A 26,409-nucleotide genomic window follows, 5' to 3' on the forward strand; every position below is an offset into this window, starting at 1 on the left:
TTTACTATATACAATTGTAATTCCTAAATAAGTGATGGAACAGGTATTATTGTCGAGTTTAAAGAAATGAATTTATAAGTAGGTTATTGCTTCTCGAAATTCGATTAGCACACACTTAATGCGTAACACCAAATTTTTAGAATTTGAAAAAAAAACATGATATATATATTCGTTATTAGAGGCAATCGAGAATCCAGCACCGTCCTTACCACTCATGGATGAGGTCGGAGCATTTTGCAAGTTTTTAGAAATGCGTTTGAGAATATAGATATATATCTATATTATGATAAAGAAATTAATAGTCGTCTCCTGCATACTCTGGTAGTTCAGATTCGAGGTCCATAATTGTCTTCATTATGCTATGAGACATTCTGCGATACGTCCGGATGTCCACACTTCTCAAACGCATTTCTAAAAACTTACAAAATGCTCCGACCTCATCTATGAGTGGTAAGGACGGTGCTGGATTCTCGATTGCCTCTAATAACGAATTTTCGAACCCAGTGTCCGAGGATCCAGTGCTGCTCAATCGACGTTTCTTTAATCCTTAAATAGATATGTTAGGTTAATATCTATACTTGCACAACCTTTGGGGAAAAAAAAAAAAAAAAAAAAAAAAAAAATTTTTGCAACCGTCTGCGCTGATTGTATTGACGAGGCATCAGAATGCGGTGTCGAGCATCTAGACTGATGACCGTCATTATTACTATCCATTGCAGACGTATTTGATGAGGAAGGTTGCGGCAAGATTTTATTCGTGGAAGTTCTGAAAAATAGAAAATATGAAAATTTGTAGAGAACATAATAAAAGAAACAAAAAAATGCGTTTATTACTTCCGATAACCGATGGTTGGCTTCAAAAAGTCGAGGGAAGCAAAATATTTCCATTTTACAGTCGACGTCTGAGAAGCACCACTCCCTGATGGAACATACTTTTTTTCCTCTGCCAGTTTGCGTGCATAGACGTCACGCAACGTCTTCCAGCGTTTTTTGCAGTGCCTGGTAAAATGCCTACATAGGAAGATCATTATATGAATATATGAATGTATGGCGGAACAAGAACTTTAAATAAACGTACCTAAAGCCTCGTCGATAGCAGCCCACGATTTTGCGGTTATTGCAGGTGTTCTTAATTTAAGTTCTATTGTAGGATCCCACAGCTCGCGTCTTCTTGACACTTCGCTGATGAGAAGTTCCTCGAAGGATATTTCATCCTCATCTTCTAAAATGGGACATTCACTGCATCTCTCACCTTCCATAACTTTCCCACACATTCCACACACCTGAAATTCAGATCTCTCACATATATTTCTTAATAATTTTTCAAATTTGAAAGAATTATATAAAATTATATAAATCGTATTGATTTACATAATAATCTGATTCTTCCATTTTGCCTTTCGAACCGAAGACGCTTGTTGCTGCTTGCTGCTAGCATCAAAATCTAACAGAGTTGAATTTGGGCGACGCGTCAGCAGTGGCGTAGAACATATCGTGTCGCTGATTGGTTGCTGCTCGCTGCTTGACGCTTGACGCGTCCTGTCTGTCAGAGCCTTATGACGTAGCTGCTTCGCCGGCTATGCGACGTTGCCACGCATTTCGGGTATCGCGTACGGTGTCTCGCCGAGTGCCGAATCTCGAGTTGGCAAATCGACGAGATGCGCTACGTTACATTTATAAATATTTATAAATTATATATATACATATATATATTGTATATATATATATATATATATATTGTCACGACTTTTTGCACTCCCGGACCACTCCGGGACGTGAGCCGGATCAAAAGGACTTAGGAGAGCGGGATGGTTGGCCTCTCCAGTGATTTCCTCGCACCTCCGATACTCCACGAAATATTCCGAAGGTTGGGCGCCAGACGCGTACCTTCGCGTCCACGAGACCGCGAAAACCTAAACCTAAACGAGACGCGAAACGAAGTGTGGAGGTGCGTGGAATCGGCTAGCTTGACCTAATCACGGGCGGGGTTAATGAAGGGCGGCACGGCACTCGGCGGGGTGACACGTTAATTTCATACTCAGTCAGATAACAAAGAATATAATATTTATTGAGTACTGGTTGTCGGGAAAATAACAACGTTTATCCATCCGGCTTCGATCAAACACAAGATAATTTCGATAACTAAATCGAGAATGCCGGTGGCGGGGTGTCGAGATTCCTTTAACAGAACTAATATTACTGCGGACGCGAGACACCCACGGAGTATTAACTGGGTCTCTAATAAACCCGCTGAAGGTTCTATTCTCAAACGATTAATAATATGATATGAATAATATGAATAATAATAAGACGCTTAATATCACTCGCGAGAGTGAGATTCAACACAAAATGTCGCGAAATAAGGGTACGTCACGCTTGGATTGCGTGGAAACCACGTCCGGGACCGTACGAAAACTCTGTCGCAATAATCTTAACTTAACGCGAGATATTCGACTCGGGCGCAACGGGGAGGCGCCGAGTCATTCAACCAAGCGAGTCGCGATATCGCTAATAATGTTGGGCGCCAGGTGTGGAGAAGGCCACACCACCTTTGACTCGAAGTGCTCTTCTAATATCCACGGAACGCCAGGAAGAACTACGCAATTAACATCTAAACGCACGAAGCGTGTGAACGCCGGTAATTTCTTAACGCGAGTATAGGACGCAACGCAAGTAATACCGGACGCAAAGTTTCTCAACGCGAGAGCACAATTATCAACCCGTAATAACGAAATTCGAACACCGATCGATACGCTAACATCGACGCTCGAACATCAGAATTTCCCGACGCGAAGAAACGGAACGCAATTGACGAACTACCGGCCCGTATGCGGCCGTATACCAAGGTCGCGAGGACAACGCAATATACTCGCGATACCGAACTCATTAACGCCTATCGCGATCTCCAGGGATTCGCCACAACGCTTGTACCACGGTTCCGCGGCCACGATACCATCCCGAGGCCCTTCGCTCTCGTTATCGATCGCGAAAGTACACTCAATCTTAACCGACGTTATCCCGAGCGAGAGCGTGTACCGGAGGGCGGTGTCGTGGCTTTACATATCGCGATTTACGGGCAACCTCACCGGGAATACGCCTCCTCCTGGGCTCCTCGCCGTCGCCTTCCACCACGATCCTCGATCCTCCATACGAATATCGAAATACCCGACTCGGGGTGGCTATCGCGTATCTTACAAAACGATTCTCGCCGACGGACGACCAGAGAGTGAGAACGCTAGACCCGCTCGATTGCGGAATCGATAAGGTACCCCTTCCTGAGGGGCGCGCGAGCCAATCGGGCGCGAGCTTGCAAGCCCGCGGTGTCCCGGCGCAGTGCTGTCGATACGAGATCCTTCGGGGGCGTGCAGCGGTCCCTCGGCGGCGTGCGACTCCTCAATTCTGTCCTTAGCAGCGGACGGAATTCGGTTCTCGCCGGTGTGTCTCCGGTTTGACCCTGGGGCGGTGATCAGTCACCCCGTAGGTCGATGTTTTGTAGAGATCCTTTGCTGAAGCCGGGTGTTCACCCATGCGCTTGGGGCCCCGCTATCGGCGGCCTCGTCCGTCGCTGCCGTACGTGCCGCCCGCCTGCCGCGCTGCTCTCGCCAGCCCGCGATCTCTGCTGCTTCCGCGTTTGCCACCCCTCCCGGGTCATCGATCGTCCTTGATTTTCCTCGCCACGTACTCCCTCGAAGGTTTGCCGTGGTGTGGGTGAGGTGCCGCGCGTATTACATTGCAAAAAAAAAGAACGTCATCAGAACGTGGAAACGCAATTAATTACGACCCCTGGAGATCTCGCCGTTGCCTCCCTGGTCCGTCCCTGGGCGCGAAATTCCGCGTCTTGTGACGGCGGCGGGGCGCCGCGACGATGCGGCGAGCCGCAACGTCACAATATATATGTATGTATGTATGTATATATATATATATATATATATATACAATATATAATTATAAATATAAAGATTGTAAATAAAACAAAATAAATATTTACTAACATAAAAATTATTTGTTAACGTAATACTATTTTTATTAATTAAAAAAGAAAAAAATTTTTAGAAGTCAGAGGAACAGCTACGCATAAATAAAATATATTACCTATATGTATATTAATATTGTTATTTTATTTCAAAGTAAATTAAAAGAAGTACGTATGATATAAAAGTTATTTCTCATAATAATGAATTTGAATTCCCGTGACTTTTTTCTCTTCTCCAGCTTCGCCTTTGCCTCTGCCTCTTTCTCTACCTCCACCTCTTTCTCTGCCACTGCCACTGCCACTGCCACCGCCACTGCCTCTGCCTCTCCCTCGCATCGCGTTATATACCGCCCGCACCAACGAGCTTAACGTTTCAGGCTGTAACAAAAAATAAATATTTTAAGTAAAATTACATTTTTGTGTATATATACAGGGTGTTCGAAATAAAAGTAACCACCCGAATAGGGGGGGTAGATTGGGTCAAACTGAAAAAAAAAGTCTCGTACCATTTTGCAAAATTCGCAATACGAGTTATTAAATAAAACGTCTGAGCGAATAAACGCACAAGGAGCGATAGAGGCGGGCCTCGGCGGCTGGCTGGGCTGGCACGGTGCCCGGCGCGCGGTGTGCGGTGGGGGTCGAGAGACGAGCGGCGAGCGGGGCGTGGCGCGGCGCGGCGAACGTCGAGTGACAGATGTTATACACTGCGGCGAAAAAGTATTAGAGCCAGCCCATACTAAACTTACGATAATTCCTTCGCGTAAACGGGATTTTGTAGTAACTTACAATAATTTACTACGCGTAAACGAGTGAATTATCGTAAGTTACTACAGAAGTAACGCGCTCGCGTAAACGTAGTAACAGTAGGTAGCACACGTATTGCATAGGCATTGCCGTAGCGTCTTACGCCTTAGATAATATTAATTAGTTTAGTTTGAATTATGTGTAATAGAAACATTTAATTTTAGTAAATTTAATTATTTTGCATGTCAAAGTTTACGAGGTTTATCACAAGCTTTACTTTAACTTTTGTTTATGTTAGAATAACTTTAATGGTGCGTGTCCACCTGCGAGTAAAACTCTCGAGAGTAGCTCTCGAGATTGATTCTCGCAAATGGACATATTCCTAAAGAGTACCTATAACGGAGAATGAATCGCAGCTCTCGGCGAGCGAACTTTTTAAGACCTACTCGCAAATCGACACGACGTTATTTTACTCTCGGAGATCAGCTCGCCAAACTCGAACGCTGTTCGTATATTTTGAGAGCTACATGATGACACAAAGGAACTTATTGAATAATGCGGAAATCATGAACCATTGTAGAATACTACTGTGACAGAAATAAAAGTTTTTTTAAGTTTTATGTTTTGCAAATAAAGTGCGAAAAATTCATAATTTAAAGAATTAGATAATAATATTTTTAATACATTCTCTTATTAGTTACACTTAATTTTACATACTTTGCACGTTTTAGTTACAGCGTTAAAATTAAATAAATTTTTACATCGCGAATTAAGTACATTAAAAAAAAAAATATTTAATATTTACATGTAAAAATCTAACATCAAGGTATTTTTCAAACAGAAAACTAAATAATAATATCGCACTATGTATTCCATTTCACAATTTGTAAGTCTGTAGAAACTTTTAATTGTTGGGAATCTTCAATCTTAAGCTCTCTAATTTAGAGCAGATCCGACACCTGCGATCAATCCATTGCTTGACCCAAAAGGTCTTTTTGTTGTTATTTAACACCCTTTTTCTTTTTAAAATAATGCTAGCCACTATAGTAGCCGCAAGTCTCTTCGTTTACGAGACATTATAATGTCACCACTCTCAGAAATCGACTAAAAAAGTACGTAAGTGGACACAGTTTTGAGAGAACTCTCCGAAAGAATACTTTCTGGATTCTCACGAGATGCTCGCAAGAGTACAATGTCAGAAAAATTACTCTCAAATGGACAGTGTCAGATTAACTCTCGAGCATCTCGCGAGAATCCGAAGAGTATTCTTTCGGAGAGTTCTCTCAAAACCGTATCCACTTACGTATTTTTTTAGTTGATGTCTGAGAGTGCATGGTGACATCATAATGTCGTGTAAACGAAAAAACTTGCGGCTGCTATAGTGGCTAGCATTATTTTAAAAAGAAAAAGGATGTTAAATAACAACAAAAAGACCTTCTGGGTCAAGCAATGGATTGATCGCAGGTGCCGGATGTGCTCTAAATTAGAGAGCTTAAGATTGAAGACTCCCAACAATTAAAAGTTTCTACAGACTTACAAGTTGTGAAGTGGAATACATAGTGCAATATTATTATTTAGTTTTTAGTTTGCGAAATACCTTGATACTAGATTTTTATATGTAAATATTTATTTCCCTTTTTTTTTTAATGTACTTAATTCGCAATGTAAAAATGTATTTAATTTCAGCACTGTAACTAAAACGTGCAAACAATGTAAAACTAAAGTGTAACTAATTATTGACCAAGTAATTAGAAAATGTATTAAAAATATTCTTACCTAATTCTTTAAATTATGAATTTTTTTCGCATTTTATTCGCAGAACATAAAAATTTAAAATTTTTTTTATTTCTGTCACAGTAGTTATAAAGTATCGTTTTCCACAATAGTTCATGATTTCCGTATTGTTCAATAAATTCCTTTGTGTCATCAAAGGAACAAACTTTTGCCATCTCGATTTTTACTCTCAACATGTAGCTCTCAAAATACGAACACCGTTCGAGCTTGGCGAACTGATCTCCGAGAGTAAAATAACGTCGTGTCAATTTGCAAGTAGGTCTTGACAAGTTCGCTCGCCGAGAGCTGCGATTCATTCTCCGTTAGGTACTCTCCAGGAATATGTTTATTTGCGAGAATCAATCTCGAGAGCTACTCTCGAGAGTTTTACTCGCAGGTGCACGCACCATAAGACGTTATATTTGTTAAAAAATAATTGTATTAAAAGAACTCAAAATAATATTTAATTTCTACATGACATACGCATAAAATGTTAAGTTATCAGTTATCACGTTGACATAAATGTAACATATAAAAATGTTAAGAAAATAATAACATAGTTGTTGTTTGTGTATTTTACATTAAAGTAATAATTAAATTTTGGTAACACAATGAAATTATACACGATTTTTTGCTGCGTACGTGCCGCGTAACGCAACATTCTCGTACGTAATTTCTGTACGTAAGGCGTAAGATACTACGGCAATGTACGTGCGCTGGCTCTTAGCCTCTCGCTTTTTTCGATGGCAGGAAAATGATTCGCTATCATTTCCACACCACCTTGCGGTAGATAGCTTGGTGCGTTTTTTTTATAGTGGTTTTCTCGGTAGACCTAATCCACTCTCATTATTTAATGCAAAAATTGTTCGAAGTGGCGTCCTCTCTCTCGTATGCAGAGTTCGGCCCTTCGTACAATATTGCGCGTCGCACGGTGTGCCATGTCCGGCGTAATAGTATCGAAGGCCGCAACAATAGCTTCACGTACCTCGTTTTTTCCACCATTACGCCGCTGCTCGATTAGACTTTTTATATGACTCCATATAAAAAGTCTAATACATTTAAATCTGGCGACCGTGCCGATCAGGCGATTGGACCACCACAACTCATCCACCTATCCGGAAAACGCGCGTTTAATATTTCGCGCAGTTGACGACTAAAATGAGCCGGAGCTCCGTCGTGCTGAAAAATTAGCTGCGCCCGTACACGAAGTATGGGTATCAATAGCTGATAAACTTTCAGAGCTTGATTATAAAGTACTATTAAAAACTAATATTAGAAATCCTCGGTCTCTATACCGTATATAATATACATTACTGTAAAAATGTCTTTCCAGTCATCTTCATATGAATGTGATGGCTTTGGGCATTTAATTTGTATGGAAATGTAATATCATAAATTTTATCTCATGCACCTCTAGGTATTGATTTTGTCACTTGCCAAGGGTAAATTCTTCTAAATTACACATATTTTTCGATATCTGTTTTATTTATTTCATGCCTCACATTTGAAAGTGCATGCTTATACCCTGTCTAGACCAGAGGATAATCCTACATGTGGCTTGTCCTAGTGAGTAGTGTACATACACTACTCACTAGGAGTACATTTTGTTTCACGCACGATGTGCATAATGCATCATTTATCCTTGTTGTTCACCGAACGTTAAACATGGATAAATGATGCATTATGCATAAAATGGAATGCATCCAAGATGAGCCACAAGTAGTATCATCCTCTGGTCTAGATAGGGCAACATACAGGGTGTACCGTAAGTCGAGGTAAATCGCTCGATAGATAAATGGGGAACCAAAAACAAGAAAAAAAGTTAATACAAACATAGGTCCGAAAATGCGATGTTTTCGAGTTAATCGCCATTTTTATGTTAAAATTTGAAATTGCTTTACTTTTTTTAATTTTGTTGTCGGGTAGGAGGGTTGAAATGAATTCGTAGAGGGGAGAGAAGAGGAGGAGGGCGGTTTGACCAAGGTGCTACGGTGACGGAAGGAGAAAGAGGAAGGAGGGGAGAAGAGGAAGAGAGAGATTGATTGATTGATTGATATATTTATATGCCCGAGCATAAGCTAAAGGGCAAGAACAGTATACAAACTACAAAAAAATATAAGCATTACTTCCGCATACATCACTAAGTGAGTAACATAATGATACTTAAAATTAACTTAAAAAAAAACTAAAAATAAAACTAAAACTAAAACCAACCCTAATACTAAACCCAGCAAGTACGACCCGACCAGTACACGTAACACTCAAATTCAGAAGAGAACAGATGAGCACGAAGAAGACTTTTAAAGATTGAAAACAAAGACGCCGATGTAATTTGAACAGGAAGAGCATGCCAAAAATAAATGGACGAAAGATGGAAGGAGTTCCTGTAGGTAGTTGTTCTATGTAAGGGAATGTGGAAAACATGAGAAGAAGTGGTCAGTCTGTCAGATCTTCTTAGTAGTGGATCAAGTGGGGTGAAAAGTTCACGTAAATACACAGGCGAATTCATGTAAACAATACGATACATTTGACACCCGATAAAATACAGTCTTCTGTTCTCCACTGAAAGCCATCCGAGGCGACGTCGAAACGGCGTTATATGCTCGTCACGCCGCAAGTTGTAGATGAATCTGACACAACAGTTAACCAGTCTCTGCAATTTACTATTCAAATCACCACTCAGGCCATGATAAACCAAACAGCAATAATCAATATGGGGTAGAACCAGAGTCATAACAAGCTTGATCCTCAACTCAGTGGAGAGAGAATTCCGGTTAAATCTTAACTTGTATAAAGCACCATGGACCTTCTGCGAGACAAATAAGATATGTTTTCTCCAAGAAAGATCAGACTCGAAAAAGACTCCCAAGCTCTTCACCTCACTCACATATGGTAAGGGTATCTGATTAACCATTATCGGTGGAAGAAGATTGAGATCTATATTGCTAACATTGGCCCTGCTGCCAAATATAATCACCTTAGACTTAGCAGGATTCAGATTAAGACCATTCTCCTTTGCATAATTAAAGATGGCATTAGCATCCTGAGAGATTAGCTTAAGATTGTGAAGTAGATCGGAGAGTAGACTTAGGCGATATATCTGGATATCATCAGCAAAAATCATATGCTCAGAGTAGTTCAAGACTTTACCAATATCGTTGATGTAGAGGGAGAACAATGGAGGACCAAGTACAGATCCCTGAGGCACACCACTAAGCATCAACAACCAAGCCGAAAGACATCCCGCATCATCCACCACAGACTGAGAACGGCCTGTAAGATATGAATATAACCATAAAAGAACTGAGTCTGAGAATCCTAAGATCTTGAGTTTAATAAGAAGTCGAAGATGCGGGACCGTATCAAACGCCTTACTGAAGTCAAAGAGGATCATGATCACGAGAAGGCCATTGTCGATTGCCTTTTTAATATCATCACAAATACGCAGAAGCGCAGACTGGGTGTTGTGGCCCGAGCGATACGCAGACTGTCTAGGGTTCATAAGATTATATTTGGTTAAGTAAACTGAAATCTGTGAAGCTACAATTCTTTCTAATAATTTAGATAGTTCTGGCAGATTGGCTATCGGTCTGGTATCAGACGGGGACAAAGGGATACGTATCTTAGACAAAGGGCGGATAAGCGCTCGCTTCCACTGGGACGGAAACGAAGAAGTCTCTAATGAGCGATTGAATAAAGCTGTTAGACACAATGATATAATAGGCCAAGCCATATGAAGAATATAAAGTGGTATGCCATCAGACCCTGATGAATAAGAATGACGAGGTTGCTCAGAAATAAGCCGAAGGACAATGTCAGGTGTTATAGCAGAGAATACAAACTCAGGATAATGTGAGGGACGAGTAACCGAATTAATAGCAGAGATAAAGTCATCATATGAGCTGGGTGACTGAGTTTCAGAAACTGATACATAAAATAAGTTTAATTGATCAGGAGTGAAAAAGTGAAGTGGAGAAACCAAAGTAGATTTGACAAGACCAAGTAAAGCAAGTTCTCTCCAAAGTTTCGCGGGGTCTGCGATGTTTTTAAGAATGTCAAAATGAAATTGACTTTTGGCTCGTTTGATATCTACGTTCAGCTGATTACGAAAAAGTCTGTAAGTAGCATAGTCAAGAAGATTATTTGATCTTTTTGCCTGCTTAAATAGCTGATTTCGAGTATGGATACGAGTTTTAATATCAGTAGTAAGCCACCGTACTGGAGGCCTTTTAATGACTAACACACGATTAGGAGCAAATTTGTCGAGTGCCTCAAGTAAGCCTCCAGACAAAACATCACAGAATCCGTCGACGTTAACCTCAGATCCATCACCAATAGCAGTCTGCACCACACCAGCAATGGTCCTGAGGTAATCCAAGAACTCAGTATGATCAATGCCTCCGTAGTTACGTCGAGTTATAGAGCGCTTAGATATCGGTCCTGAGCCCAGTGACAAAGACAATTCGATTAGATCATGGCCCGCAATAAAAGGACTCTGAGATTTCGTAAAAGATAAAACTTTGTCAGCATCATCCACAACCAAAACATCAAGCCATGAGTCTGAAGTCGCAGTATGATAAGTAGGTTCAGAATCTACAATATGCAACGACAAGCTATACATAAGTTCACGCAAATAATTCGATTCATAATTAGACGACGACAGATTACAATTTAAATCTCCACTAATAATAATGTTTTTATAAAGATGTGAATGACTAGTAAGCGACTCAACAAAGTCATGCAAGAGCAGGCCTTTAGGTCTTCTATAAATAGACGCGAATAGAACTGATTCGCCATGCGGCAGACGTACCTCAAAGATAAGATATTCCGGCGCATTGTTACAGGTATTAGCAGAGGTAGCAATAAGATTTAGCTTAAGTGATTTGTGTACATAGCATGCTACCCCTCCTCCCATACGACCAACTCTGTCATGCCGAATCAAAAAATAATCCTCCAGGGCTACAAGTTGATCGGATACACTTTCATTGAGCCACGTTTCTGATACAGAAATAATGTGATGGAAACCAGTATTAAAATGTAAACGAATAAATTCTATGTGTCCACGAAGGGAATTTGCATTAAATTGCGCTACATGAAAGTGCAATAGCCCGCCATTAGAACAGTCGACACTTAATGTATTAGGTCTGATTGGTCAAATAAGTTTAACGAGATCAGAAACATTGTCAATAAAGATAATAGGATCGCCATTCGCACGCCTGACACATATGCGACCATCTCTTACCCAGACATACTTATATAATTTTTCTCTTGCAGCACATTCCGCTTGCTGCAGAAGATCATATGTAGCCCTAGACAAGAACTCATTTACATGTATATTGCGATCAGAACTGCCCCCGCACACCTCGCTCTGTCTAAGTACACGTTTAGCTCGCTTTTTAGCAATGACTACGTCGCGAACAGCTCTAGAAGTTAGCGTAACAATAAGCGAGTTCGTATTGTGAGAGATCGAGGGAGGGAGAGAGAGAGAGAGAGAGAGAGAGAGAGAGAGAGAGAGAGAGAGAGAGAGAGAGAGAGAGAGAGAGAGAGAGAGAGAGAGAAGTGCGGTCGGATAAAGAAGACGAGAGGGCGGTGCAGAAGGAAAAAAAAGAGAAGGCGATGTAAAAGGCCGCACATGGCCAGAACGCGAGGAGAGGAATTAAGTATTGTAATTATGTATTATGTATTGTAAGTAATAGAGAAAGAAAAGAGTGGCAGGGGATACACACACACATACGTAAACACACGGGGGGAGCAAGGTGGAGGATTGTGGAGAAGGCGAGGGAGGAGAGAGCAAAGGGAGGAAAGGTTAGGATTGCGGATGGGGGGATTTGGATGGACGATGGAGAGTGGAGATGGGACGGGGAGAGGGAGAAATGGGAGAAAGAGTAAGATAGGAAGGGAAGCCGAGGCGAATGGGGCGGTGAGGTAGAGAGTGAAAGGGTAGTGGACGAGGAAGGGAGGGAGGATGTAAGTTTGTAAAAGCTACAACATGGGCCGCAACATGACCAGGACGCGAGGGGGTGAATTATGTAATTAGAATAAAGATGTAGGTTAAAATTTTTGTACAGGGTTGGGTACGTCCCTATAAAACGCCATAGTGTACAAGATTGTAAACCCTACGAGGAAAGCAATAAAATTATACTACTACTGCTACCGCTACCGCTGCCGCTGCCGCTGCCGCTGCCGCTGCCGCTGCCGCTGCCGCTGCCGCTGCCGCTGCCGCTGCCGCTGCCGCTGCCGCTGCCGCTGCCGCTGCCGCTGCCGCTGCCGCTGCCGCTGCCGCTGCCGCTGCCGCTGCCGCTGCCGCTGCCGCTGCCGCTGCCGCTGCCGCTGCCGCTGCCGCTGCCGCTGCCGCTGCCGCTGCCGCTGCCGCTGCCGCTGCCGCTGCCGCTGCCGCTGCCGCTGCCGCTGCCGCTGCCGCTGCCGCTGCCGCTGCCGCTGCCGCTGCCGCTGCGCTGCCGCTGCCGCTGCCGCTGCCGCTGCCGCTGCCGCTGCCACTGCCGCTGCCGCTGCCGCTGCCGCTGCCGCTGCCGCTGCCGCTGCCGCTGCCGCTGCCGCTGCCGCTGCCGCTGCCGCTGCCGCTGCCGCTGCCGCTGCCGCTGCCGCTGCCGCTGCCGCTGCCGCTGCCGCTGCCGCTGCCGCTGCCGCTGCCGCTGCCGCTGCCGCTGCCGCTGCCGCTGCCGCTGCCGCTGCCGCTGCGCTGCCGCTGCCGCTGCCGCTGCCGCTGCCGCTGCCGCTGCCGCTGCCGCTGCCGCTGCCGCTGCCGCTGCCGCTGCCGCTGCCGCTGCCGCTGCCGCTGCCGCTGCCGCTGCCGCTGCCGCTGCGCTGCCGCTGCCGCTGCCGCTGCCGCTGCCGCTGCCGCTGCCGCTGCCGCTGCCGCTGCCGCTGCCGCTGCCGCTGCCGCTGCCGCTGCCGCTGCCGCTGCCGCTGCCGCTGCCGCTGCCGCTGCCGCTGCCGCTGCCGCTGCCGCTGCCGCTGCCGCTGCCGCTGCCGCTGCCGCTGCCGCTGCCGCTGCCGCTGCCGCTGCCGCTACTGCTACTGCTACTGCTACTATTTGTGAATTTTGTTAGATGCTGAAGATGGTCTGAACTGAAACTGAAACATACAAACATATAAATATTGATTGAATAAATCTTTCGCACCGTGAACAGCAAATGGCTCTTATTTAGCCCGGTTTCCTTCACGATTAAATTACCAACAGAGCCTTTTTTCAACGATTAACATTTTATATTTTGATTAATATAAATATTGAAATTTGTTTACCATATCATTTATTACAATAAATGTAATAAATTAATGTTGCGGAAGTGTAAGTCATTAGACATAATCTAAAAAGTTTTTTTAGATACCAAAATATTTAATTTTATATAGAGATGTTTGTAAAGGCTGTGGTAGGAATAAATAAGAATACCATGTTTATCAAAGTATACAAATTTTTATTTTTTTTTAGTTTTATTCCAAGTTAAAAAATTAGAAATTTGCACTTGGCTTCCTCATCAAATTGAGATGTGCGATTTGGAAATTTGCACATAGCAAAGTCACAATTTTAATTGAGAGAAAGTAGAAATTTAGCAAATTAAATCCACAACGTATTGCTACGCGCTCAAAGCTCCTCTATGAGGAATTTTGTATTTTATTAGATGTATAATTTTTAGTTTGGTTTTCTCATAGAAAAAGCTTTTCGCACGTAGCACGTACTTTGTGGATTCAATTTGCTAATTTCCTACTCTCTCTCATCAAAATTGTGACTTTACTATGTGTAAATTTCTAAATCGTACATCTCAATTTGATGAGAAAACCAAGTGCAAATTTCTAATTTGCACAAATTTAATTTAATGAGGAAGCCAAGTGCAAATTTTTCTAATTTGCACAATTTTTTTCAAATTTTTTCATAAAATTTACAAGTTGCATCTTCTTCTTGCTTCTTTCTTGAAAGTCTATCTTCCTCTATCCTTCCTTAACTTTCTTTAATTATACTTAAATTTTGTTTTGGAATAAATCAAATATAAAAAATTATATATGAAATAGAAATAGAAAAAAAAGACTGAAGAATATAATAAAATTAAAAAAATATAAGGAAGCAATAGACCGATATCTTAAAATTTGCGAAAGTTAGGGCTATTACAGACATTTTTCTAAAAATTAAGGACCTTTGATTGCGTATAAAGCTGGGTCTAATCAACCAAATCTTAAAGAATTATATAAAATATGAAATAGGGGTAAAAAAGACTGAAAAATATAATAAAATTAGAAATAGATCGATATCTCCAAATTTGCGGAAGTTAGAACAACCACAAACATTTCTACCATAATTCTAAATTTTATTAAAAAAGAACCGCTTTACCGATCATCGTCAAATTCAATCTCAACCTTTTTTACATGATACTTTATCGATTAAAAAAAATACATCCCGATATCTAAAAAATTACGGAATTTATACCATAAACAAAAAAAGGATACACACACACATACTAGGGTGAGTCAGTAAATAAGTCGCAACCATATGCTGCCATCTGCTGGCAAAATGTGCTCGTAATTTAAAACGGTATAAGGAAAACTGACGTTTGCGACTTATTTACTGACTTGCTCTCGTACATACATACACACAGACATTTTGTTCAAAAGTGATTTTTCGACGTTTTAGAACATAAGCAACACATTGGCATCAAAAACTCAAAAAACAATCTTTTCTTTGGTTTCTTCTACCCCTATTTTATTATATAATTCATTAACATTTGGTTGATTAGATCTAATTTTATATGTTTATATGTGTTAGAAAACTTGTATTTAGCGTCTCTTCGCGATTAACCATCAAAAGTTTATTTATCGCATTACGGGTATATAAAATAGAACCGTGAACTATGTCCGTAATTGTCTTTTGTTTGTAACATCTCATCTGTTTGTCTTTAACGTCCTGTGTGTGTAAAACGTTTATTTGAAATAAACTGATGATTCTTTGTATTTTCTGGCTAAACTGTGTGGACGCTTTGTGCATATTTCATCAATATGCGATCAAAGATCCATATAAGAAGTTTATGAAAACAAAGCTTCCTCTATGAGGAAGCAAAAGTAAACAGAAAAATTATGATATATGCAAAGTTTTTAACTATTCTGGAAACAGCTCGCGGAACATCTGCATTCTTCGATCTATTATTTGATTCCTACTTCTATTAACATGTAAATTATTAATTTTGTAATTGTCATCCGCGGCATTATCTACAAGAAAGTTATTAATGTCATCAGCAAAGAATTCGTTCTCATCATATTCTTTTATAGCAATGTTATGCATAATACAAGCGACTGTTATTAATTTTAGAATGAATTGAATATCAAGTAATTCTAAAAATCTTAAACGACGGAAACGGCCTTTTAAGTAGCCAAACGCTCTCTCTAACTGCCATCCGTGTCGAAGAGTGCAAGAAATTGAATTCAGACTATTGTGCTGTTAAATGGCCGTTATCTCTGAATGGTGGTACGAGCTACGGTAGCAATGGGTAGGCTGAATCTCCTATTATACACGTTTTATTAGGGAAAATATTTTCAAAGTCATTTTGAGCAGTATCATAAAGTAACGACCTTCTTAAAATACGGGCATCGTGCAGCGAACCCGGTTCTCCACAGTAAATGTTCGTGAACTTCATATCTGCATCTACAACACCTTGTAATACTATAGAGAAAAACCTTTTCCGGTTGCAATAGTCTCTAGGGTGATCAACAAAGCTGTCGAATGGCGATATGTGTACCGTCTATTACTCCGATACATTTTCTTATACCTTGTTTTGCCTCGAATTTTTGGGATGTTACAAGAATGGCGTCATTTCCATCTGGCCACTTTATCTCTTCGTCCAGTCTTGATAATAGTGTTGTGCCCCTTTTTGGAATAAGGACACCGGGGATCTTTTTATCCACGGAGGAGGCGGAATGACTGTACACGGCACTTTTAAATAAAAACGATAACTTTAATTAACTTTGGTTACAAGAAATGCCCGTTACTGCTCTGCTCCCTGACTCACATTGCCCTCTCGTCTCCTTTTGTCGCTTCCTTTTGTATCCTCGTTCTGTCCTTCGATATCGCTGAGTTGCTCGATTGTATGTGGGCCGATCGCGCAACTCATCTCTTGCTGGTTCGGCTTTGCGTAATTCTTTCGGGCTTTTACGGTCGCGTTCCCTGTTGTTCTTCTCGATCTTTCTTAATACTATTCTTATTTAATTATTATTACATTAATTGGGGCCGCAACATCCCTCCCCCTTTGAGAGAAGGAAACTACGGTCTGTAGTTTTCGTTACAATTTTTTGTTGCTTATCCTATTTCTATTTCCATTAGAGTGGTTTATTTTTTTTATTTTTTTCTGCGGTTACATTTTCCTTATTTTCTAGTATAACATCGCTGAGTCGCCCTGTATTTGCGGTCGGGCGCTTGCTCGTTTCATGTTTCTTTTTGTTACATAGATACTTATTCCTATTACGCTTAGTATTATTATTATCGTAAGTGTCGATCCTACGGGATATATGACATAGGGATTTTTTATTAGGGTGTCTTGGGATTTTTCCAACTCTTTATTTATGTCGGTTATGTCTAGGCTTAATTCTATTAATTTGTTCGGATTCCTAATTACAAATTCTAATCTAATTTCTTTTTTTGCTTGTTCGTTAGTATTTTTATTTTTGTTTGTTAGCGTCAGGTTAAAATCTGCTAAGTGTATTTCTATCTGTTTCATAGTCGTTTGTCTTTTTGTTTTTATAATAATGTCGAGTGTGGTTAGTTTGCAATTTTCGTTTATACTTAGTTTTCCTGTTCGTTCGATTTCTACTTTTTGTTCCGCCTGATCGTTACATTGAATCGTTAGCTTTTGCTTTTTTGGTGTTGAGAATAGCCACGTTTGTGGTTCGCTTAATGTTATCCATAAGGTTACGTTTGACATTATTTGACGTTTCTCGCAGGTGTTTACATATCGTGGCGTTTTTACATTAACCTTGCACCTCGCATGGTGCGTCGGCTTTTATAAAGTATACCGGGTAGTTTCGGTTACATATGTATTTTATTCCATTTTGTTTACAATCCTTTAAATCGCGTTCCTCTAGCGTTATATAATTATGATTCTCTTTATCTATCGCTAATATGTTGTGAGTAATTCTTAAAAATGTAAAAATATTCGCGTGGTTGTGGACAGGTAATGGTGTCGTTCTTATTATTTCGTACACGGGATATGCTACCACGGGAAATTTGATTATTGTATAAATGTTCGGGTTATCGTAATACGTGTTAATTTCTACGTAGCTTTGTATATCGTTCCAATTTTCTAGTCTAACTTTAAATAAGAAATGAGATCCTCGCGTCAATTGTAACGTCGCTTTTTTTAATTCTGTTATTATTTTTTCTATCGGTAATAAACGAGTGAGTATAACTCCTTCTCGCGAATATGTGAGGTAATCTATCGTGTCTTTCACGTCCTCTATTAGATCCTCCGTAATTGTAGTTAGTATTAATAACTGTTCGTCTATTTCTTCTCTTCTGGCGTACAGTGCTGTGTCCAGCTGTATCCGTGTCGTGACGTTCGTCAGCAGTTGCTCGTTATGATATAACGATTTTTCTAAGGCCTCCATGTGGCCTATTGTGGCATTTATCACCTTTAATTGACTTTTCGCGGTGTGCCGTAGAGTCTGTTGCTGATTTTGTATCAATTCAAGCTGCTCCTGTATGTGTTTTGCCTCGTCGGCATCCATAGTGCCGAACAGCGTTTTGCTGATCATGTCGATCGCATCTATTAAACCTCATTTATTATTGTTTGTTTTATATATAGACTGTAATCGCGTTAATAATTGCGTTAATTTTTCGTTATCTTTCTCTATCGTATGGAGAATGTTTTTGCACGCCCGTTGCGTGTCCTTTGCGATTATCGTTTCGCATAACTCTTCGGTTTGCCGTAGAAATTCCTGAAGTTGGTGATATCGGTTTCCTAGGGCTGCTACGTCGATTTTGATCGCTAGTTTCCATGTAGCTTCTACCTGTTGCAATTGTCCGGTTCTCTCAAAGTATATTCCCGGCTCGCTGCTGAATTGTCGTATCTCGTACGATGGTGCTGTCTCGGGTTTCGCTTTTTTTCGCGAAGTGCTGGACGACGATCAGCGTCCTGTAAGATAAGGACTCATGTTACCTTTCTTCGAATTTTTATCTTGGCTTGGTTATGCCTTCTTCTTGCGTTTTTTCCCTCATCGCGCGTTTAGTTGCTCTTGAGACGTAGCCCTGAGCACTTTTATTAACTCGTTAATTTGTACGACACCATCAAAATGAGGTGCATTCAGTGCAATTTGTACTTCGCGCCGGCGTCTTGCGACGCCTGTATGCGGTCGTACTGGCTAAGGGCGGCGCGAGCGGGTGCCGTAAGTTTGCGTGGTGTGCCTACTAGTGCGCGTGCGGAGCCCTCCTCGTCTCGCTCGCCCCTCTCCCTTTTACGTGAAGGCGGCCTTAACACCCCCGGGCAAATGGGTGCTCATCAAGCCTTTGGAGGTCACGGTGGATGTGACCACCGGTCGACGTGTGGTGCGGATGGTCCGCCGTGCTTGATATTTGGTAAGTACTTATTATCTTATTTTTCTTATTTTTTACTATCGCCTACTTTCTATCGCCTACTTTCTATCACCTACTTTCTATTGCCTACTTTCAATCGCCTATTTTCTATTGCTTGTTCTTTTGCGCTTTTTACTGTTCTATAAAGGGCTTTAAACGGTTTACGTGTACTCGCGTGGTTTTCCGTCCCTTTTTGATCGTGTAATTGACGTACGATCCTATCCACGGGGATTCTAATTTTTTCGATCTCCCTTTACGCACCGTTTCGTCGTGCAAGAGAACTTTGTTTCCCACTCGGAAATTGATTTCTTTAGTCTTCTTATCGTACGTCTCCATGGCCTTAGATTTTTTGTTTCGCAAATGTTCCTTTGCAACTCGTTGTGTCGCTCTTAATTTTTTTTTAGCTCTTGCGCGTAATCGTCATAAGTATACGTTGGTTTCGGTGATTGCACCAGTGCCGTTGGTAGTGTCACTCGGTGGCCGTATACCAATTCAAAGGGTGTAAACCCGGTCGCCGTGTGTGGCGTCGTGTTATACGCGAACATTGCGTATGGCGTCCATTCGTCCCAGTCTATCTGGTCCGCGTTAATATAATGTTGCAAGTATTTCACTAATGTCCTATGAGAGCGTTCTAATGCTCCATTGCTCTCAGGATGGTACGCCGTTGTTTGAATCTTTTCGATCTTCAATAATTTACATGTGCTTTTAAATATCTCGTTAAGGAAATTCGTTCCTCGGTCAGTCAGTATTTTTTCGGGAATACCGTATTCGAAGATTATTTTCGTGACAAATTCTTTTGCAATCGTATTCGCTTCTTGATTAGGTACGGGTATCGCTTTACTGAATTTCGATAAATTATTCTGAAACGTGAAGATATTGTTACTCTCGTCGAGTAAGCTCGCCGCCGTAACACTATCGCGCACTCCACACTCGCGCACGTATTTCGCGGAACTCGCAAAAGGAAAAAAACTCAAAAGAACTTAAGAAATGCGTTTATTCCAAACTCGTAAAACAGAACGCGTGCGGATTCCAAAAATCCGCCAGACCAAAAATCAATAAATCCATCAACAAACTCCCGTTGTCAAGGAGCGCGCTTCACAGCTTTCCGCGACTTCTCTACTCAGTGTCCAGCACGGGCGTAACATTGTCCCCCTCTCCTTAAGTTGTCGTCCCGACAACTAGAGGAAAGTTACAAGCAGTTTCTTTTTCTTAGATTTCCGGGAACTTGAAACGCTTCCTGCTCTACCTCGAGCTAAGCTGCGAGTTAACGAACTTCGTTTCTTCCTTCAATCCAAAAACGCTTCTTTCCACGTGTGAACCTCTTCAACGTCGGCTTTCCTTCTGTTACCAGCGCTGTCCTCTTGAGAGTCTTCGGACTGGAGGGGGAAGCTTTCGTGGACCCTGCGTCTCGCAAGACTCCCCAGTCCCCGCCTTGGCATTTGCCCTAAGTCCCACGGAAAAACCACGATCAAAAACCGTGGGCAAGGCGGTCTTCTTTCAGCTAATATCTTCGCCTGATGTTGTTCGGCACCATCTTCTCAGAGAAGTAGCTGAAAGTAACAACAACAAAAATATTTTTTTCTTAAAAACCTAAAAACTAATTAAATAAATTGAAATTTTTCGGGCTCCGCGCTCCGAATGAAAATCGTGATTTGAAAGGAATTACCTCTCATAAAAAGTAGCTAATCTATCTAAATGAACGACTTTGTTCTTATGCCGTTTAAACCTACGAATGCAATAAACAACATCATTTATTCTTTTAACGACTTCAAAAGGACCTTCCCAATTACTTTGTAACTTAGGAGTTACTCCCATTTTTCTTCGAGGATTAAATAAGCAGACCCTTTGCCCAGGCTCATAGCACAATTGTCCATTCTTCCGATCATAAAGCGCTTTGGCTTTTTGAGACTTAATTTCCATACGTTGACATACAATGTTATGAATGAGATCCATTTTTCCTTTCAAGTGACGGAAATATTCTCTTTCCGAAGGAATAGTCTCAGAACCAGGAGGATGTCCGCGAAGTAGATCCAAGGGTAATCTTAACTCCCGACCTAAATGCAATTCAGAAGGAGTGAAACCAGTAGTTTCATGTTTAGAAGACCTATACGCCAACAACCCTAATGGAATCTAACGATCCCAACCTCGTTGATTTTCAGCAACAAACTGCCAGATAATTTAACAACGTCTGATGTTGACATTCCACCTGACCATTGGATTGAGGGTGAAATGGAGTAATTCTTGTTTTTTTAATTCCCAATAACTGAGTTAGTTTCACGAATAATCGAGATTCAAAATTTCTTCCTTGGTCAGTATGTAATTCCGAAGGAATGCCGTATCTAGAAACCATTTGACTCAAGAAAACTTCCGCAATCGTTTTAGCCCTAATATTTCCAAGCGGAAAAGCTTCCACCCATTTCGTGAAACAGTCCGTAATCACCAACAAATATTTATTTCCCGAAGAAGAAGTTGGAAAAGGACCAAGAACATTCATTTGAATTTTTTTGAAAAGCGCCCTGACATTGTAAATTTGCATAGAAGACTTTCTTTTATCAGATGTCCCTCTCTTTGAAACGCAAACTTTACAAGTCCTACACCAATGTTCGACATCCTGCTTACAGATAGCCCAATAAAAATGTTTCCGGATCTTCTCTAAGGTCTTATTGACACCAAAATGGCCACCTGTGGAAGAATCATGAGCTTCTTCTAAAGTTCGCGAAATCATTTCTCCAGGAACTATAGTTTGAAAAACAACGGAACATAAATTTGGAGACTCCCATTTCTTACACAAAATCCCGTCTTTAATCACCAGGAAATCCCATTGGAGCCAATAGTCCTTAGCAGTCGAATTTCTCTGAGCTATTTCTTGACGAAGAAATCGCCTATTCTCCTCTTTTCCACGATAAATTTCTACAATTGAAGGATCCTCCAATTGCATTCTTTTCCAGTCCGCAGATTCAATTTCTTTGAAGATTATTCTTCTAACATGTCCCCTTACAATACTTTCTTCCCCTATCTCTACTTTATCACAATATCTGCAGTTTCCTTCCGCACATGGACGCCTAGACAACGCGTCAGCGTTTGCGTGCACCTTTCCTGCTCGGTGCTTGACTACGAAATTAAATTGTTGTAGGCGTTCCATCCAACGTGCTAACTACCCTTCTAGATTCTTAAAAGACATCAACTAGCGTAACGAAATATGATCCGTTCTAACCGAGAATTCACGTCCATATAAATAGTGATAGAAGGTCTTCAAAGCCTCCACCAAAGCTAACAGCTCCCGACGAGTTACGCAATAGTTCCTTTCAGACTTGCTCACAACCCGACTATAATAAGCTAAGACCCTCTCCCTACCATCCTGAATTTGAGAAAGTACCGCGCCCAAACCGTGATTTGAAGCGCCAGTATCAAGAATAAATTCCCCTTTTTCTATTAGGAAAGCTAAAATAGGAGAAGAAATTAAGTTTTGTTTAAGTTTCTCAAAAGCTTCCTGACAACGCCCATCCCACACAAATTTTCTAAGATTGTTAGTTAAAGAAAATAATGGCTTAGCAATAAGAGAAATTTCTTATAATAAGAGCAGAGTCCCAAGAAGCTTCGCACTTGCTTCTTATTTTGAGGAATAGGCCACTTTTGAACGGTCTTAATTTTCTCCGAATCAATGGAGATTTCTCTTTCTGAAACGACATGGCCTAAGTATTTTACTTCTCTCCCGAAGAAAGTACATTTTTTGGATTGAGTTTTAAATTTGCACCCCGTTAACGAAGAAATACTTCCCTTAAATTTACCAGCATTTTCTCGAAAGTTTTACTATAGATGATGACATCATCCAAATAAACCATACAGATCTTATTCAATATCTCACGAAGAACCTGCTCCATCAATCGCTCAAAAGTAGCAGGAGCATTACATAATCCAAATGGCATTACAGTAAACTGCCATAAGCCATTTCCTATAGAGAAGGCCGTTTTCTCCCTATCCTGAGGACGAAGTTTCACCTGCCAATAGCCGTTTTTTAAATCTAAGGTGGTGAACCAAGAATTTCCGGATAAACGATCAAGACAATCATCTATCCTCACTATCCTGGGAATAGGATAAGAATCTTTTTCTGTAATAGCATTGAGCTTTCTGAAATCGATACAGAATCTAATCGTTCCATCTTTCTTTTTAACTAAAACAGCTGGAGAAACCCAAGCGCTATGAGATTCTTCGATGACACTACGTTGTTCCATTTTGTTTAAAATCTTTTCCACCTTTTCTTGCATATGCAGTGGAATTCGCCTAGAAGCCTGTTTAATCGGAGAAGAATTTTTTACCCTAATAACATGCTCAACAACGGAGCAATTTCCTGCAACCACATCTTCCGAAAAGACATCTTGAAACTCGATCACCAATTCAGCAAACTGCTCCTTTTGAGAAGCGTTGAGTTTCGGAATTTTTCTCAAAGAATTCCTTAAGAAAGAAAGGAATCCCCCTATCCAAACTACAAATTCGGGAACAGCAAAAGTTTTCTTGACTCTCTGACACCGTTTCCTCAAAAACCGAAGAGAAAACGCTTCCTACCCCTATTTTTGAAAGAAAGTCTGTTCCTAGAATACACTCGTCTTTTATGGCCGCTATGATTACCGGAAAATCCAAAGAAAATTTCCCTATTTCGATTCCAACCACCACTCTATGTTTTACAGGAACCGTTTCTCCCGTTGGATAGATCAAGAAATATATTTCTACAGGAGTGGGTGATTTCAAAGGACCTAACAAATCTTCCCTAAGTACCGACACATCGGAGCCCGTATCTATTCGAAAGACGCAAGTCCGGCCATTAACTCGGCTGCGAAAACAAAAATCACTTAACCCGCTACTTATCCTACTTAATTTCGCAGGGCTTTGCACCCCTGAGCCGAACATGCCCCGCTGAGCTCGGCTATTCCGAGTTTCCCTTCTCTTCGATAGTTAGAGAAGGACACTCCGACCGAAAGTGCCCTTTGGCACCGTACTGCCAGCACTCCTTTTCCTCACGCCCGAATCTCGTCCTGAAACCCGAATTCTTCTTGAAATTTGCAGATACTTGCGGCATTAGCATTTTGACCGTCTTCTCCGTCGTATTTAATATGCTTGCCGGACATAGAAAATTTTCTGGCATCACTAGGCAATTTCCTATGAAAACTCCTGCATTGTTTCTTCTGCCTGTATTATTCCTAGTAAATTTTTATCGGTTGCTACTTGTACTATTGTCTCGCTTCGCGGTTTTAAAACCATTTTCTTATACGGGTATAATTTTAATGTACTATTTTAATGTACTCAATACCTATGCGTTTTGAGCTCGACTCGTAACTATATGACGCTTGATGCTTCTTTATAAAATCTACGTCTACCCTTATAAAAATGTGCCCTTGAGTGCTCAATGGCGGTCAGTGGGAATGTATGGTTGCCCTACAGTTGCAATGTCAATTATATGGAAAAGTTAATGGAAAATATTGAGTGGCAATAAGATAAATGGAAACGCAATGGCAAGATTCGAATGACAACTTTTTCCATACAGGCGTAATGGAAACTGCTAATGACTTATGAAGGTTAAAACTTGTGTATGGAACTTGCAATACGAATTATATGGAAATGGAAAAGTAAATGGAAAATATTGAGTGGCAATAAGATAAATGGAAACGCAATGGCAAGATTCGAATGACAACCTTTTCCATATAGGCGTAATGGAAACTGCCAATGACTCATGAAGGATAAAATTTGTATGGAATTTTTCTACCTTCAACTAATGTTGTTCAGTGTAAATTGTAATAGAAATTCGTCAATGGTAAATGTGGCGGTTTGCGCCACCGTGGTACATAGCATCATCGCATCACGCCCGCGCGGTAACTGTATTACCGGCAGTTCGCATCGACGCCGCTAGGCGTCGCATCGTTAATGCATCCTCTCAAATTCAAGGTTCGGCACGGACTGGTATATGTATGTAACGGCCTGTCTTTATCGAACGCGGACTGGTTTACGGGATCGGGAGTTTGATGAGAGGCCCAGAGACAGTAATCAATTTGCCATGGAATAGTAACATGCACTTTATTCAAGATTCGATATTACACGCACGATGGCCGCGGTATATTACATGCGGAACGCGGCTACAGATATCAGAACGCGGGGCTAGGCTGTATGCGCCGCATTAACACAGGTGGTGATGACGGAACGCGGTATATTACATATGAGACGCGATATATTACATACGGAACGCGGCTACAGGCAGCAGGTCGCAGGCGCTCGGCTATATGAATCGAAATTAATACCGGTGACAGCAGCGGAACGCGGTACATTACATACGGGACGCGGTATATGCCCTACGGAAGGGTGGCGGAATCCCGGGATCACGGTCGCGAGAACCATCGCGGCGAGGCCGAGCACGCTCGACCCCACGGTGCCGTGGCCGTCGGGGTAGTGTTCAGGGAGCTCGGGAACACTCTGAGAACCCTCAGTCGAGAACCAGAACTCTGGACTTCGTTGTGCGTGTTGCCCTAGGAAGCGGAAGGTAGCTTCGCCAGGAATAGCGGAAAGCCGTAAGAAAGACGAAGTGTCTTTTCGTCGAGCGCGCCGGCTTTTTATACCGCTCGGCGCGGTGAGCTTTGGCAGGGGGGAGGCCGATCGTCAGGCGACGGTGCGGTGGTGGGAGCGGCGCGATCCCACGGGCTCGCTTCGGCGGGGATCGGCTCGCTTCGGCGCTCGTCGGCGTCGTGTGGGAAGGCACCGGTGCGGCGGATTCCCCGCGCACACGGCGCGTTTAAAAAATATGGGCGCACCGCGCCTTGTGGTCGCCCGACGGAGAATCGGTCGGGCGGCTCCCGGCGGGTGGTAGCCGAAGACGATGCCTTGGCGTAAGGGGTGCATCGTTACACCACCCCTCCCCTTATATGTGCCTGAATTGAGAGGCACAGGGGTACGGTGTCCGGCTGGTTGAAGGTGCCGGTCGGCCGGGTGGTCCCTTAGGCGGGCTGGCTCCGGGACTTCTCCTTTATCCAACGGACGAATCCGTCCCCGTTGAATTGGATGTGCCAACGCTGGCTCCCGATCGTCGGGAGGGACCTCCACTATCACCCCGGGCTCGACCTGCACCGGGATCGGAGGTGCGGGCAGCGGCCCCATTACCCGTGCGGGTTGGAGCGTCGGCCGTGGTCGTCGAGGGGCCTCGGCCAGTGGTCGTGGGCGTCGTGGCGGCGGCGGCGGCGGCGGCGGTGCCAGCAGCCAGGCTTGCTTCGCCCGATTTGTCGCATCGGACCTCTGGATGATCGTGCCGATTTTCGGCACGGGTTTTGGCGGAATCGGTCGGGCCGGTGGCGGCGGTGGCGGTGCCGTCTCG

General features: G+C 42.3%; 1 protein-coding gene and 1 long non-coding RNA gene across 6 annotated transcripts in view; both read right to left on the reverse strand.

Annotated features, from left to right (window-relative positions):
* Nucleotides 1-598: 598 nt before the first annotated feature.
* Nucleotides 599-3,889, reverse strand: LOC143895370 (uncharacterized). Its single transcript, XM_077402434.1, has 4 exons — nt 3,087-3,889; nt 1,372-1,663; nt 1,079-1,283; nt 599-1,011 (listed from the first exon to the last, which is right to left on the reverse strand). The coding sequence occupies exons 2-4, from the start codon at nt 1,390-1,392 to the stop codon at nt 890-892; spliced, it is 348 nt and encodes a 115-aa protein (XP_077258560.1). The 5' UTR covers nt 1,393-1,663; nt 3,087-3,889; the 3' UTR covers nt 599-889.
* Nucleotides 3,890-4,097: 208 nt separating this feature from the next.
* LOC143895367 (uncharacterized) overlaps nt 4,098-26,409 on the reverse strand; it is a 42,191-nt gene continuing 19,879 nt past the window's right edge. Inside the window, exons 1-2 of one of the 5 annotated variants that reach the window (XR_013256298.1) lie at nt 12,636-12,711; nt 4,098-4,351 (exon numbers count right to left, since the gene is read on the reverse strand). This is a non-coding gene — a long non-coding RNA (uncharacterized LOC143895367). Of the gene's footprint in view, nt 4,352-4,479; nt 5,128-12,635; nt 12,712-13,458; nt 13,586-16,464; nt 20,609-26,409 lie in introns of those variants that run through there. The other 4 variants (XR_013256299.1, XR_013256297.1, XR_013256296.1 and 1 more) reach the window with 4 other exon arrangements.

This window comes from Temnothorax americanus, unplaced genomic scaffold (assembly GCF_048541705.1).
Source record: "Temnothorax americanus isolate GAGA-0224 unplaced genomic scaffold, ASM4854170v1 Scaffold155, whole genome shotgun sequence".
Lineage (NCBI taxonomy): Eukaryota > Metazoa > Arthropoda > Insecta > Hymenoptera > Formicidae > Temnothorax > Temnothorax americanus.

What these genes read in the sequence shown, in the direction of transcription:
- LOC143895370 (XM_077402434.1), bottom strand. Translation starts at nt 1,392, where the DNA reads ATGGAAGAATCAGATTATTAT. An exon ending in TGGAAGAATCAGATTATTAT is followed by an intron (nt 1,284 to 1,371) that starts GTAAATCAATAC and finishes TCTGAATTTCAG; the next exon opens with GTGTGTGGAATGTGTGGGAA. An exon ending in TGCTATCGACGAGGCTTTAG is followed by an intron (nt 1,012 to 1,078) that starts GTACGTTTATTT and finishes CTTCCTATGTAG; the next exon opens with GCATTTTACCAGGCACTGCA.